At 36.4% G+C, this 15,043-nt stretch overlaps 2 protein-coding genes and 1 long non-coding RNA gene across 3 annotated transcripts; 1 reads left to right on the plus strand and 2 right to left on the minus strand.

Moving 5' to 3' along the window:
• Window positions 1-230: 230 nt before the first annotated feature.
• Window positions 231-3,023, minus strand: LOC140955867 (uncharacterized). The gene is made up of 2 exons (XR_012170560.1): window positions 2,196-3,023; window positions 231-625 (listed from the first exon to the last, which is right to left on the minus strand). It is a non-coding gene; the product is annotated as an uncharacterized lncRNA (long non-coding RNA).
• Window positions 3,024-3,487: 464 nt separating this feature from the next.
• LOC118052406 (BTB/POZ domain-containing protein At5g03250) lies at window positions 3,488-7,707 on the minus strand. Its single transcript, XM_035063372.2, has 4 exons — window positions 7,325-7,707; window positions 6,646-6,715; window positions 4,476-5,693; window positions 3,488-4,221 (listed from the first exon to the last, which is right to left on the minus strand). Exons 1-4 carry the CDS (start codon window positions 7,381-7,383, stop codon window positions 3,685-3,687), a joined length of 1,884 nt encoding a protein of 627 aa, XP_034919263.1. The 5' UTR covers window positions 7,384-7,707; the 3' UTR covers window positions 3,488-3,684.
• Window positions 7,708-8,979: 1,272 nt separating this feature from the next.
• LOC118052247 (dolichyl-diphosphooligosaccharide--protein glycosyltransferase subunit 1B) lies at window positions 8,980-13,228 on the plus strand. Its single transcript, XM_035063155.2, has 8 exons — window positions 8,980-9,169; window positions 9,277-9,321; window positions 9,866-10,497; window positions 10,872-11,019; window positions 11,190-11,369; window positions 11,484-11,552; window positions 11,859-11,948; window positions 12,897-13,228. Exons 1-8 carry the CDS (start codon window positions 9,047-9,049, stop codon window positions 13,017-13,019), a joined length of 1,410 nt encoding a protein of 469 aa, XP_034919046.1. The 5' UTR covers window positions 8,980-9,046; the 3' UTR covers window positions 13,020-13,228.
• The last annotated feature ends 1,815 nt before the right edge of the window (window positions 13,229-15,043 follow it).

The raw sequence follows: 15,043 nt of genomic DNA on the forward strand, positions 1-15,043 counted from the left end.
GAACCCCCACCTGCAGTGTGACGACTTGATTATGTAATATGCATGTGCAAGTTCTTGTAAACAATGATCACGCTCTCAATTCTCAATACCGATCCTTCATATAAAGTACCATCGACAAATGCACAAGAGAGAGACTAGTATGATCCTGTACTAGTTTTTCTCTTTGGAGGTGGATAGTGTACTTGGTTGTTATAAGGGTCTTTTTAGATAATCAAATATTAACATTCAACTTCTTCAGGCAAAATCGGATGCTTGCATCACATCTATTCACTATTTATTGCTGAACAACAGGGGCATATGGAGGAGTTTCACCCGTAAAACTGGAAAAACAATACCGCTCTACAAGTCATACAAGATCTCGTGGACTTTACAGCTAATGTGAAATATATAGTGACAAAAGCAACAAAGCTGAAACTAGCAGCCGTAGCCCGACAATTTGAGTTATGCTATAGAAATGTCTACTTTCGTACTCGTAAGTTGTTATGTTTACTTTCTTCTGCAAAGCCTGTAAAACACAAAGGAATGTAAGCTATAGAAATGTCCTTGGAATTCTTTGGACCTGATATAGATAATGCTTCTTTTGAATAATATCTCATTCTTGATCATCTTTCACCTTTGCAATATCCTTCCTGGACCATAGAATCCCACCACATTAGTAGAGAGGATTATGAAATGAAAACCTGAAGGTAATGATGTGGTATGAGGCGCTTTTAGGCACCGGAACAGTGTTTAAAACAGGCATTTTTTCATGCATAAAGTAAGAATGAAGACTGCTAATAGTTATAGGATCACAAAAGCATATATATAGATCATTTGCACAACAGCTATACCATGAACATGATACGATGAAAGCCATGCCGGAGAAAAACTAGCTATTTGCAATCATTTGGATTGTAAGATTAATTTATCAGCTCTGGTCCTAGTGTAGTAAAAAGCCATGCCAAAGATTAAAAGGCTTGAAATCATTTAACGGTCTTAGTCAATCTCTTCCAATGAAGCCACGGGATCCAACTGACTGTTTTCACTCATATTTCGACGTTACCACACAAAACTGGGTAGTTTTTTCATGTGATACATTAGAGATTAGAAAGATATTGATTGGTTATTGTCTCGGGGAAAAAAATAAAGACAATGAGAACATATCTCCCTTACTTCTGTTTTTAGATTTATTTTTTATCTTTATTTATATCTCTTCAAACAAATATGTTTTTATCTCTAATGTCTTATCTTTTCTGAACTGGACACTGACTAAACGCAATTAAAAATCTTACATCGAGAAGTCTTATGCCAACTAACTCCTTATTTTTCATAAAGCAAGACTTCTAGACAACTAGTTAATACATGGATCAAGTAGGGAGAGAACAAGCAAATCTCCTACAAAATGTGATCTCCTCCATAAATGATAGTTCAGCTATGAAAATTCCAATCCCAATAAACACCATTCACCACCAGAAAACAAACCCGACCTCCTAATTTCTCCCAAAGCAAGACTGTTAGACAGCTTGTTGATCTCTAACTGATGCTACATATATCAGAGTAGCAAGAGAATAAACATTTCCTTTAAAATGTAATCTCCTCCATTGATGACAGTTCAGCCATGGAAATTCCAAACCCGAGAAACCTCAATCTTCTCCAGAAAACTAGCATGGCCAAAAACTGATACCAACAGGTTTCCAAGTTACCCCAACGTACAAGAACTACCCATCTGCCAGCCTTCAAAGAGAGTAAAATAACGAAACACTGACTATACTAGCATCTTAATATACTATATCAACCAGCAGCAATTCCTGTCTGCAACTATTTGCCAACATGAGCCAGAAAAAAAAAACCTTAAAATTAGGTCACTCCCTATTTTAAATAATTCAAATAAGCCAAACCTAAGCAATTTGTGACGATTAAGAAGGGAAAGTGAAAACTTAGCAACACACCAACACATGCTAGCATGATTATCCTTGAAACACTCACTGGTTTTTTTAACAAACCACGAACAGAAGCTAACGTTATCAGCCCAGATTCAGCACCAGCCTAATATAAAAACAAAAACTACGAACTGGGTTTTTCATAAAACCACAAAAAGAAACTGTTCTGAAATGAAATTTTTGCAATGTTGCATTATCACAAAGGTCCCATCTGTCATCATAGGATCTATAAAGGTACAAACCTTTTCATAAATTGAGAAAAAGAAAAGCGCAAACCTGCCTTGCAAGAGATGAGCAAGTCCTAAAGCACCCAAAACAGTGAGAAAAATCATGGGGAGACCGTATCTGATAAAGGGGTGGTCTCTACCTGAACGATGATGCCAATGATGTCTCAATCTTCTTAGCTGTGTTGGTAATTTTTTGGGGCCGGCTCATATTAGTCTCAATTGTTGAAATTTTTTTCACTAAATCACTCAGAGTTACGTACATCAAAGGTTAGAGGTTCTTGGGTCAGCAATCGGAAATTTGCCCGATTTTGTGTTTTGATTTTCGATTTTCTAGGGTTTGATTTTGGATTCTGTTTTAGGCATCGATCGGTATTGCAATTCGGCTATTTTTTAAAAATGTTGTTTCTGAAATATAAAAAATACTTCGAAAAAACACTTTCGTTGTCAAACACGCTTACAGATTTTAACTGCTTGATTTGAGGAGACTTTTACATGTTTGGGGAATTTGAATCTGCCGGGTTGAGCTTTTGTTATGGTTTAACATTAAAAAATTTAGATTTGAACATGAATTGAAAAAAATGCAAACTAAGTGATAGTTGTTGAAGTTCTCAATAAATTAAAATTAAAAAAAGCATCGTTGCAAGGGAGTAGTAAAATAAAGAGTTGACACAAATCAAGCATTAATGGCCTCGCCAAGAGCTACTGACAGAGTAGAAGGGTCTGAATACTTCGTATTTGGCTATTTGCTGCATTAGCAGGGTTTTGGTTGAGATCTAACCGCATTGCTCCTTTTTGATGAATGAATGATAACAATCAAAGTTAAAGAGTATTGAAAACAATGAAGCATTTCTAAAAAGTTTGCGATTGATTCAATTGAGGCCAACTTGAATTCCTGAATCTCAGGAAAAGCTGGGTCGAGAATTCCCGCCTATTGGCGGGGGAGGTCAGATTGCGCGATATAGGAGCAATCCATCATCTTGACCCCATCTTTTAAGTTGACTCTATAATTTGTTAGAAGATTAAAGTAAAAGCAAAAGGCAATGTTTCTTTTGATGATCCACAAGCTAATAGGCATACTCAGGGAGTTAGGTTCTTAGTAAATTATGGATGCTTGAGTGCACAATGAACACATATTGAACAATTATGCATTGGCGAGTAAAGCAGTTTCATGTTGTCATATGCTCCATCATAAACAGCAGGGAGACCAAAAACACTTGAAAACAGAAGCAGAAAGGTATGCTGAAACAACCTAGGATTCTAGTTTGCGCGCTTGGGACATGGATTGAGAGAAATGAATCTAATTTGGAAAGTTTGTGCTGAAAGAGGACAGAAAAACAAAGATAATATGGAAGCAACCAAAATTATAAGATCAAAATGAATCCGAGAGAATTTTAATGTCCTACAATATAAGTTGTGAATATAATCACAGGATAAGTTAAATCAACTTCTAAATAGCAAGTAGCGACACCTAGACAGCTTAAGCAAAACTCAAGAAAGGAGATGTCCTAGTCCTTTTTTCTTTCCGGAGAGTTTGTTGTTCATTCTACTGATTCATTATTCTGATTTTCTCCTCCATTTATGAGTGGTGCTGAGGACGTTGGTAATTCTTTTGTATCCGTTGGTTTTGATGCTTCTGGATCCCCGTATTTTGACTTTGATCGACTAAAACCAAACTTTCTTAACAAGATGTTCCAACTCGACACCTTTGTTTTTCCCAGCTTCTCAATCTCTTGTTTCATGCTCAAACACTCTTTCTCAAGCTCGGAAACTCGTTCTTTCATGTCATCTACCATGATGCGGCCATGTATGGCTCCTGCTTGAGGATGCAAATCGTTTCTCGCAAGAGCAAGATTCCCACTTAGGTTTTGTGAGTTATCAAGGTTTTCAGAGACAAAGAACCAGCCAGAAACAGAGGTGCGAAGCCGTAGTTGTTCAAAGAATAAAACTTGGACAATGACTCTAAGAGGTAGCCTCTCATTCTGGGCTGCGTGAGTGCTGGCTTCCAATGAAAACTTTTGACAGTTCATGAGCCTGCAAAGTTGTTCCCTCTCAGAATCTGTTAGCCATGGATGAGCCTGCAGTAAAAGAAAATTTTAGTGACCACTGAAATAACGAAGCATAGGTCCAAGTCACATGAAAATAGCTTTGTAGGGAAAGAATGAAAATAGCTTTGTAGGGAAAGAAAACAACTTCAAACATGCTCCATTTTGAACAATGTCATTGGACAATGAACAAAGAATTCTGTAAGCTTGAATTATATCATCAAATTTAATGATAAACTTTGGCAAGGAAACCAGATAAAGAACCATTTGAAGATTATTGCCTTTACCTTAAGATATATATCAACTGCTCGGTAAATTCCATCGTCTATTGGCCTGGCATAATCAGGGAAAGCAGCAGCAAGAGACTGAAACTTCGCTAACTTCAAATTAACATCAGATGCTACCTCTGCTAGATAACTATCAATCAGATTTGCCACCATTGTTATTGGAATGAGCGAATGCGAACTTTCCGTTATTTGCCCTTCATGTTCGACGTAATTTGATGTGGGATCATCACGATATATCAGCATGAAATGATCGAGAATTCGCTGAACACAGTCAATATCATAAAGGGTTTCCACTGAGTAGCCTGAATTTGGTATCAGAAGGTCTTGAAGAGATGCTTGATCCAACTGGGTTCCAACCCGTTTCTCTAAGTTCTCTCTGCATGATGGACTCGCATGTATTATCATGGCAGTTCGCAGAAGCCTAAGCAGGAAATTACTTGGAGTAACACCCTTTTGATCAGGCAACAATTCCACTATTTCTTCAAGGAGACTCCTTTGATCTGCTTCAGACGTGGCAGAAATAGTTGATCTAGATGCAGCATAGTTTCCACTCTCTATGCTTGATTTCCTGCCCAACAAAGGGAGATGCCTCTTTGCATAGTACATTAGTGCCCCAGCAACCTTCCCTGGATTCATACCATTTGAACCAACTTCCAGAATTAGCCTTTTGTACAGAGGTAATCTAAGGAAGGAAACATCCTCGTACCACCAATCCTCACCCACAGGATGCGGCTTGGCTGAAGTACGTATTCCATTCCAGAATACAGTGCCATCTGGGTTCCTAATGTCGCTGCCTCCTTGCAGGGGCCAACTGAACAAACTTGGATCTGCGCAAGCTTTCATTGCCAGGGAATTTATGCATCTCGAAACAATATGAAGCTCTTCTGCTAGTAGAGGAACCTCTTCGCAGGTTTCAAGAGCTTTAAGGGAGTCTGTCCAGCTGCCAAATACTTCATTGAGAAAATTTTCTGTTTGTGTGATGAGGTTTTCCTCCCCATAGTCTTCACTCATTCCAAGATACTCAGCAGCACATCTGAGACTGACTACATTCAATGCAGTGAGTTCCATTTTTATACCATAGCAGAATTTGGCAGCAAGCAAGAAGGTTTTGGCTCCACCAGGTACATCATGAAGTTGTAGAACACACCTTTTCTCGTCCTCGCTAGAATGCTCTCCAATAAGATTTTCTAGTACTTCACTTCTGGAGAGCAATGGAAACTGCAGGAGATAAAAGAGAGAACTCAGCTCAATAATAGTAAATAAAATCATAAAAGTGAATACTAGCAGGTATTTTATCCCTGTCTACCACAGTTTTAATTAGCTAGGTAGAGGAGAAGCCTTTTGTTCTTCCCCGATGAATGTTAGAGCACACCAAGGCCAAGGCGTAAGAGTCGTATCATTATATCTGAGAATAAGAAGCATAGAGGAAACAATCGAAGAAATAATAACAGGATGGAGATAATTGCTTCCAAAAATTCTTTCCATTTTACTAACTCCATTCATTAAAATTTTCATAAACAACAAAGAAAAAGGTATAAAAGATATTATCATTGCTAAACCTAGTTTTGATCCATGATATCCTAAATATTTTGAGGTGAAATGAGCTAATTCAGCACACGGAAGCAATATCTTCCAAAATCAGAACACGACAGATGAAATTGGGTATAAGAAAACAAATAAGATTAAATGCCAGTATGAAATCCTTTAGCTAACCTGTAGTTATAGGAGATAACTAAAAAAATTAATGCCAACTAAACTTTTCTCTAATTAATTGGAAGAACCAACGGTAGTACACACTTTTCTTTGATAAAAAAAAGTGCGCCTTTTCAAGCTTTCCAAATAGCAGGATTTCCCTAAAAACTTCCAGTATAGTCTGCTTCAAGTATGGTCTGTTTTATTAAATAGTTGACGAAAGAATAACTTGGTGTTACAAGATGAGCATGCCATTCTAGTTAATTTCTAGTCTATTTGCAAAAATCGGACACAAGGTGAACCATAAGGTATGAGACATGCACTTCCAGGCTTAATGTTGCTCTTAAAGGAGCATGCTTCGAATGTCACCTCAGATTGAACCTTGAAGCAAGCCTTTGAGTATGGTGTTTATATAACACAACAAATTTTGGTAATCAGGTGATAGAATAAAAGTACAGTTTGGCCATGTAACACACACCTTGTGGAGATGGAAAGACATCTCCCCAATTTCAATAATGACATCACTTTGAAGCCCGGTTGAGCAAAGCCTGCACCAAAGCACATTCTGGTTTTATTTAAAATGCAGATGGAAATCTCTAAGCAAACTCTGTACACATAGAAGTACAGTTGATATCAAGTGAGTTTATACATGCGCTCTTCATAAAAAAATTTAGCATCCATTAATGATACAATTCCTGAATAATCCTTTTTGTAATCCAAAAGCAGGTGAAAGTAAATCCAATTGATACTGCACCCGGTAATTAGAAATGACTCCTCTAAAATTTTCACCTCAGAACTGAAAAGGGGAAAGACCCCACTTATTCATCTGATACCAGTTATCATTATATTGACTACATCAAAACCACTACATAATGCCAGTGATCATTGTAAATATCATCTTTACACACACATTTCTCGAACATAATTAGCCGTTATACACAGCAACCACACATTAATTTTCATTTAACACTGTCATAATCAACCCAGAAACTCATCTCAACATAAAAACAAAAAAAAACCCATTATATGATTCCAACTTTGACAAAAACCCACATTCTCAGATCATCATTGCAGCCAGTCCTTAACCATAATCAAATACATCACATTCATCCACACACAGATATACAAATATATGTGTAAAGAAAAGAGTGACAGACCAGGTATGGTCATCGAGATGAAAGACTTCTGATTTTGATCCCAGCTTCATGCAAGCCATGTATAGCCTAAGCTATTACAAACGTTGTCAAAGCAACAATCTTTTTCTGATGGAAATATCAAAGAAACAATCTTTAATGAGAAAAGGCGATGGAAAAGGTGATTTCTGAATTCTGATAGGATGGAAAGGGAAACGAGTGAAAAACAAAATGTGGGCTTTGGTCTTTGTTGATAAATTTTGCAGCTTTTCGGGTAACAAAGTAAAAAATAATAAAGATTTAGAGTAAGCAAAGAGTCCCGAGTCCAAGGGAAAAATCCAGGAGCAGGATCGGTTGCTGCTTTTACAAGAAAAGGGCAGAGTTTGTTTCGGCCATCCTTTATAAGCACTTCCCGTTTTCTTACGTTAGTATTACAGAGGCAATAAACATTTTGCATTTAAAGTATGCTTCGTTTGTTGTTACTAACCATTCTTGAAATTATCTCCAATTTAATAGTTTATGGTATCAAAAGAATTGTCCTAGCACTTCTATTTACCACGATTGATTTCCTTAGGAGCCAAACAGAGCATGATTGAATTTTTACCTGCAATTTTATTAGCATAAAAACAGACAAATGATGCTATTTGGAAACAAAATAATCACCTAACGTAAGGAACATTTAAAGTAGAAATGTTTGGAGGAGTGCAAAGTCAAATAGCAAGATTAAGAAATTTAAGAGTTAACATTTCAACTTTGAGCCTTGCGATATGGGACTTTGGGATAAAGGATCTTTCATGGGGAAAGAAAAACCTTTGTTTACTTCTTTTTGTTTTTTGGTTTTTTTTTGTACTCGTAAATAAGTGTTTAATATAATATAGTATTTTAAACGTATTTTTTAATTCAAGATATTTTAAAATAATATTTTTTTAATTTTTTTTAACTTTGATATTAGCATGTTCAAATCTTCCAAAAATACATATTAATTTGATATTTTTTAAAATAAAAAAAAAAATTAAAGCACACTTTAAAAATATACAAATCAAATTTGGTCTGATTTTTTTTAAAACCATTATTATTCTTAATAATTTCTTTTACTCCTGCCACATCAAGATTATCTTAACATTTTATCTTCAAAACTTACTTTTTTAATATTAAATCTTCAATTTTAACTTATAGAAAATACAATATAAAAATATACATCTTATTGTATTTATTTATATTTATAATTTTTAAATTTATATAATTTAAATAAAATTATATTTAAGAAAAATATTGAATTAAGAATTGTTATTAGATTCCTGTAAAATCACTCACTCGTGCTTGAAACAGTTAACACCCACTAATGAACAACTAATGATTCTTTCCCTTCAGGATTACTAGGAATTTATATGCTTTTTAATTGTAAATTAAGCGAAATACATATAAACAACCAGACACCAACATTAATTTAAAAAACAAACAAACAACAAATGATTCCTCAGTAGACCAGCCCAGTCAGGATGGGGGGTTCGAGAGGCGAAATTAGGGTTTTCCTTTTTCGGATGGTCCAGACTAGTATCCGTTAAGGCCCATATTGGCATCCCTTGCTCCACGTAATAAAGCTGAAGGCCCAACGCTTCTCTGTCCGTCTGTCTTGTCTGTTCAAAAAGCCCAAATGTGCCCCCTCCTGTCCTCCATCGCCACTGCCATTTATATCTCGTAACTGGTAGAAGCAAAGACAGAAGAGGACTTGACAGTTTACAAGACATGGCGGGTTCAATATCCATGGAAGCAGCGGGACTCACTCTACCTTTCTTGATCCTCACATTTCTCACAATTGCCGCTGCATCCTCAACTAACCAGATCCAAATCCTTAACGCTGAACGTAGAGTAAGAGCAGCTATGTCTCTTCGCTCAATTTCAAAAATACAAACTTAAGAGGAAGAAGGTGATATATTTCATGACTTTTTTTTTTGTTTGTGTGATAATTGGTGCAGATTGACTTGAGTTCACATATTGTAAAGGTCTTCTTGACTTTAAAGGTATTCCATTTTTTACATTACTTTGTTTGATTCTTTTTTATATATATAATCAAACAGATGGGTTTACGAAGAATTTGCAAAAAAAATTAATTTTGGGGATTAAATCTGTCCTTGGCTCTTGAGATTTGCAATCTTTTACGGCGCAGAAATCAGAATTTGATATTCTAGCTTAAAATTCAATGATAGAACATTAGCTCAAAAACCTTCTGGCATGGTGACTAAGGGTTTGCTTCGAGTTATGTGAATGAGGTATATGTCTTAGGTGCAAACACTCTATATTTGTGCAATAGTTGCAAACCGTGATCCAATTTCCTACACGGTACTTGCCACCTTGATGTTTTGTATGTGGTCAAATGGTCCGTCAACCTATGATCATATAGAAAAGAGTTGAGTGTGCATGATTATAAAGTCTACAATTGGGTCAAAAAATATCCAAGGATTTTGGCTGGTATATTCACGTGTGGAGATATGTGCATTCCAGATAGGAAGTTCTTTTGTGTTTGTGTTTCTCCTTTTTATGGATACAAGTATGAATTTGATTTAGGTTGAGAATGCCGGGATAACCCCTGCTTCAGAAATCTTTCTTGCATTTCCACCTGCTCAAGCTGATCATCTCGCACTTGTCAAAGCACAAGCAGCTATAGGCAAGAAGAAGAAGAAGAGTTATGTTCATCTTGATGCAAACCCAACAGAGCTACCTGATGCGCCAAATGGAACTAAATCTTTTAGTATATCTTTGCTTAATCCGTTAAGTTCAGGTGAAACTGCAACTCTGGAAGTGCTTTATATATTAACACATTCTCTGGAACCTTTCCCAGCAGAGATAAGCCAATCAGAATCACAATTAGTATATTTCCGTGACAGCGCATTAATACTGTCACCATATCATGTTAAGCAGCAAACTACTTTTCTTAAGACACCAAGTACAAAAGTAGAATCATTTACAAGAGTGGAACCCACCAAGCTTGCTGGTAGAGAACTAAAGTATGGACCATATGAAGATCATCCTCCATATTCATTTTCTCCAGTAATTGTTCATCTTGAGAATAACAGCCCATTTGCTGTTGTTGAAGAGCTTTTAAGAGAAGTAGAGATATCTCACTGGGGCAACCTTCAGATAACAGAGCATTACAAATTGGTCCATGCTGGTGCTCGACACAAAGGCGTGTTTTCTAGGTTGGAATTGTGTCTGTTTTTTCCTCCCTTTGTATTCATTCAGTTTACTGCATCCCCCGCCCCCTGTTCTCTTCTTTTTTTTCAATTACCTACCTCTGAATTGAGGCCACAATGGAACACAAAACTATCAGCATAATTGCACAACAGCAAATACCTGTATGGATAACGCATAGCAAATGATTTTCTAACCTATTTCTGATCTAAATAAGTTTTGTGTCCCTTTCTTATTTCAAGGATCATGGTCAACAGTCGGCCATTTGATGGAGCTAAAACTGTAACACATAGTTTATATGACTGTTTTTTCCTTTTCATACGTGTTTCATTTCTGTAATTAGATCATTTTAATCTCATCTTTTGAGACGTCCTTCTGGCAGAGTTGAGTATCAATCTAGGCCATCTTTTAGTGGCACATCTTCCTTCAAACACCTTCTAGCAAGTCTACCACCTAGGGTGCACTCTGTGTATTATCGGGATGACATCGGAAACATCTCATCATCACATTTGCGTTCAGATTACCGTAAGGTATTGCCCCAATTTTCTAGTTATATACTTGCATCATAATGGAACTATGGTTATATATTGATTGAAGGAGAGATATGGGAATGCTTAAAATTGAGGGAAAATGGTACTCTGTTAGTTTATGGACTACAGTTTTCATCTTCCTATGGGCTGACTCGACACATTTTAAACAGTCAGAACTTGAAATTGAACCACGGTATCCTTTATTTGGAGGTTGGAAGGCTACTTTTGTTATTGGATATGGGCTACCACTGGAAGACTTCCTTTTTGAGTCTCCTGATGGCAAGCGTTACCTCAACTTCAGCTTCGGCTGTCCTCTTGCAGAGACTGTCGTGGACAAGTTGACCATCAAAGTGAGTTTGCTTCTACTGATCATTTGCATTCATGATGCTGTTGTCTGATGTTTGTCCATTAGTTACTCCAATCATGTTTTCCACATGCTAATGCCAGAAGATGTTTTATTTCAGGTTGTGCTACCAGAGGGATCAAAAGACCCCTCAGCTGTTGTTCCTTTTCCAGTGAAGCAGCGTCTAGAGGTACAAATCCCAGCACAGCTCAAAATATTACTCTTAAAGTTTAACAATTTGTAGGATACATTGATAACATATTTCATTATTACGTACTATAAGGCTATAAACAATAACAAGAAAATTGCATAAAATTTCTAGTATAAAAAACTGGAATGATATTTAGCTCCCCCCTTATAAGAAGTATTCGATCTATAAAATTGAGCTTGGTGCTTTGCTTTGTTGTGACATAAAGGCACCGATTGTGTGTGTTTATATTTTTGGAAATTTGTTCACTTTGAACTGAGATGTCTTCTATGTTTGGATTTTGTGCAGACCAAATATTCATACCTTGATGTTGTTGGGAGGACTGTTCTGGTTCTGGAGAATAAAAATGTAGTTCCTGAGCACATTACTCCTTTCCAGGTGATTTGCACTTCCCTTGAACATCAATGTGTTACTGCCCTTGTATCTCAGTTTTGATTTTCCTAGGTATCAAATGAAGGGTTGTAATAGCGAGGTTTTGATTGGCAATTAAATACCAATCAATGTCCACCGTTTTAGGACTAGATTTAGGCAGTTTTAGATGCAATCATTTTGTTTATTTATGGATGCTGATTTTTGGGTATGAAGAAAAGAATTGTTGAGGATTGCATCAGATTAAAGAATAATATAAATTATATTTTGGAACCTCACCTAAAAGTTTAAGCTATTAGGTTGAGATGGTTCCTTGACATGGTATTGAAGTCTTATGACCAAGCGGTCACGAGTTCGAATCTCACCATCTTCATTTATTTGATAAAAATCAAGCACAAGGTAATGTGGGCCTGTTCAAGTTTTAAGTCTAAAGGGCTTTCATTTGAGAGGGTATGTTAGAGAATAATATAAATTATATCTTGGGACCTCACCTAAAAGCTTAAGCTATTAGATTGAGATGGTTCCTTAACATTAACTGCACCAACTTTACTTAGTGCTATTTGCGTATGCAATGTTGCAGGTTGTGTAAGTTTTCTAGGCAAGCTTCATGGTTCCTGAAAAAATAAGATTTTAAATTTGAACAGTTGGGAGTTTTTAAACTGCATGATTATGTGCTACAGGATAGTACTATATATTTCTATTTATAATGACTGTTATGCTTTGCCCACATTGGTTATTGCTCTATTTAGAGTTGTGGAAGCTCTCTTTGGTGGTATGAATTTTGGGATTTGAAATGATTAGCTGACTCTGTCAAATTAGTAATATGCCTGTGACTTGCATGATTTGTAATGTTCCGCGACAATATTAAGTAATTTGCATTTTGATTTTCTCATACAAAACGTCCCCTTTGATTCCTGTATTTTTGAAAGCTTAGTAACATTTGTCTTGTGCTTGCAGGTTTACTACACTTTCAAACCTATATTTATGCTAGCAGAACCATTGATGCTGGCATCTGTATTTTTCTTGTTTTTCATGGCTTGTTTAGCTTATCTACACATTGATCTTTCCATACGCAAGTAACAAATGCTCCAGAAAGGCCAGATTATGCAACTTAGTAGTGATGTATGTACCAGTTTTTGACATTGATATGCTCATTCTGCCATGAGGCGGGTTTCAGCATTACTTGTTTAATCATGAATTGAGCAGGTCAGAATCTGGGGCCCATTTTGGGCTACTTGTAGAACTTTTAGTTTTTCTGCAGTGAATGAACTTGAAATTTTTCTTCTCAAGTAGCAGGATTTAACTTTCACTCCACCCTTTGTGGGGTGCCATTGAACAGTACTTCACACATGAAAATATAAGAATTTTGCGGTGGTTTGACAGGGAAGCAATCCGTGTCCTTTTTCCTTTTTGTCCCCCAAAAAATCATGACTGGGAATTGGAATTTGGCTAGAAACTTGGTAATATCATTTGGACGTCAACTTGAAGTTTCGTAAACATTTTGTTTGAGCAACTATAACTCCCAAGAGAGTAATGCCCAAGTATGGGGCTTGCCTGTATCAAATGGATTCAGTTTTCCTCGTCAATCCTTTGTAAGACGACCTGCTCGAATTGATAAAAGTTGCAACCTTGCAGGGAAGTGGAAGCCATGATCCTTTTCAGGGCTAGTCAACTATGTTGTCTCTAGATTCGTCTGCTTGTCCATGTTCTCCTAATTAAGCATGAAGAAAGCACAAGTGGATCTGGGGTTGTTGACAGTTTAGCTGTGCTTTGCATTTTCTTCAAAAGTAGCTGTCTAATTCGGATCGTGTCAAAACACCTTCAAGTAGATGAACTACTGGGTGAATTTGGGTTTAGTCAAAATCTTTCAAGTAACACAGAAAATAAATAAATAATAGGGTTACAAAGAACTTCAGCGCTACCAGACCTCGTCAACTCCGGTGAACAAGGATTGGGGCAAGCAAGGACAGCCGTAAGGGGCACTTTGTGGTGAGATAAGAGCAACAAGATGAGACGGATTTTCTCTTCTATTTGCTTTGCCGGCTCTTCATGGGTTCTTCAAGCCAGAAAAGGACATGTAAGCTATATTCTATTTCCTCCAACTAGGCTAAGTAACTTGCCGCATTAGTTACTTGATAATAGGCTCCAATGAGTAGCTTCCATCTCATGTTTATTCACTCTGGCAAGAAACAGCATGTCTCTTCTTGAAATGCGAAACTGCCATTTCATGTCTTTATCAAGAGAAGGAGAAAGGGAGGGAGGGGTAGAGGTTAGGCAATGAGTGTATAAAGATAACCAAAAAGAAATGTTTTTCAGGTCAAGCTAACAGATGGATTAGGTTATAACATCAAGTTAGTAGATGCTTGTAGTCTTGAAGTTTAAGAAACCATAATTAATTAGCAACTCATGGAGCTTAAGATTCCGACAACATTTCTTCTAATGATGTAAGAACTCTTTCGTGTTTGGATATCTAAATTTAAAAGAACGGTTGAGAAATGATGTTGCCCTCTGGATGGAGAAGAGTTCAGCATTATTTCAAGCTGCTACGATGCCTCTGTTGACTCAAGGGCCAGAGGCTATTTGCTTGTGTTGATTATTTTTTATCATGTGCGTCTAATCAACTTATTTAGTACAAAAGATTTTAGTCCAAATGGTAAATAAATAAATTTAGTTTGAATCATAAGAGCATTACGAAGAAAATGTTTTTCATAAATACAATTTATATGTGGCTGCAAAGTTGATGATGAACATGAAGTGTCTCCAAAGATCGCATGATATATCGAATAGCTTAAAGCATGAATTTCTTGAGCAGTTGTAACATTGCAGTATCCTCTAAAACTAAAGAAATTGTGTTCTTCTTTGGTCATGCAGGTAAAGACAACGTGGGAAACTTGATCTCGGCACAGTTTTTTTTTATTGACATAGTTGTTTGGTTCAACTTACCCGCATATCAACTAATTTTACGAATTCTGAAGTTAACAATCATATAAATTTTTAATGATTTTAAAATTTACAAGATTTAAACTGATAATTTTTAAAAAATAAACTTAAAACTTAATTAATAGTGTTATATAACCTATAAAATCACCATGGAACAACCTTAG

The sequence above is a fragment of the Populus alba genome, chromosome 8 (genome assembly GCF_005239225.2).
Source record: "Populus alba chromosome 8, ASM523922v2, whole genome shotgun sequence".
NCBI lineage: Eukaryota > Viridiplantae > Streptophyta > Magnoliopsida > Malpighiales > Salicaceae > Populus > Populus alba.

Bases quoted from the DNA above. Each gene is read 5' to 3' on its own strand.
- LOC118052406 (XM_035063372.2), bottom strand. From the start codon at position 7,383: ATGGCTTGCATGAAGCTGGGATCAAAATCAGAAGTCTTTCATCTCGAT. The intron at 6,716-7,324 runs GTCTGTCACTCT...GCTTTGGTGCAG, and splicing joins CATCTCGATGACCATACCTG to GCTTTGCTCAACCGGGCTTC. The intron at 4,222-4,475 runs GTAAAGGCAATA...CTTTTACTGCAG, and splicing joins CAGTTGATATATATCTTAAG to GCTCATCCATGGCTAACAGA.
- LOC118052247 (XM_035063155.2), top strand. From the start codon at position 9,047: ATGGCGGGTTCAATATCCATGGAAGCAGCGGGACTCACTCTACCTTTC. The intron at 10,498-10,871 runs GTTGGAATTGTG...TCCTTCTGGCAG, and splicing joins CACAAAGGCGTGTTTTCTAG to AGTTGAGTATCAATCTAGGC. The intron at 11,020-11,189 runs GTATTGCCCCAA...CATTTTAAACAG, and splicing joins TGCGTTCAGATTACCGTAAG to TCAGAACTTGAAATTGAACC.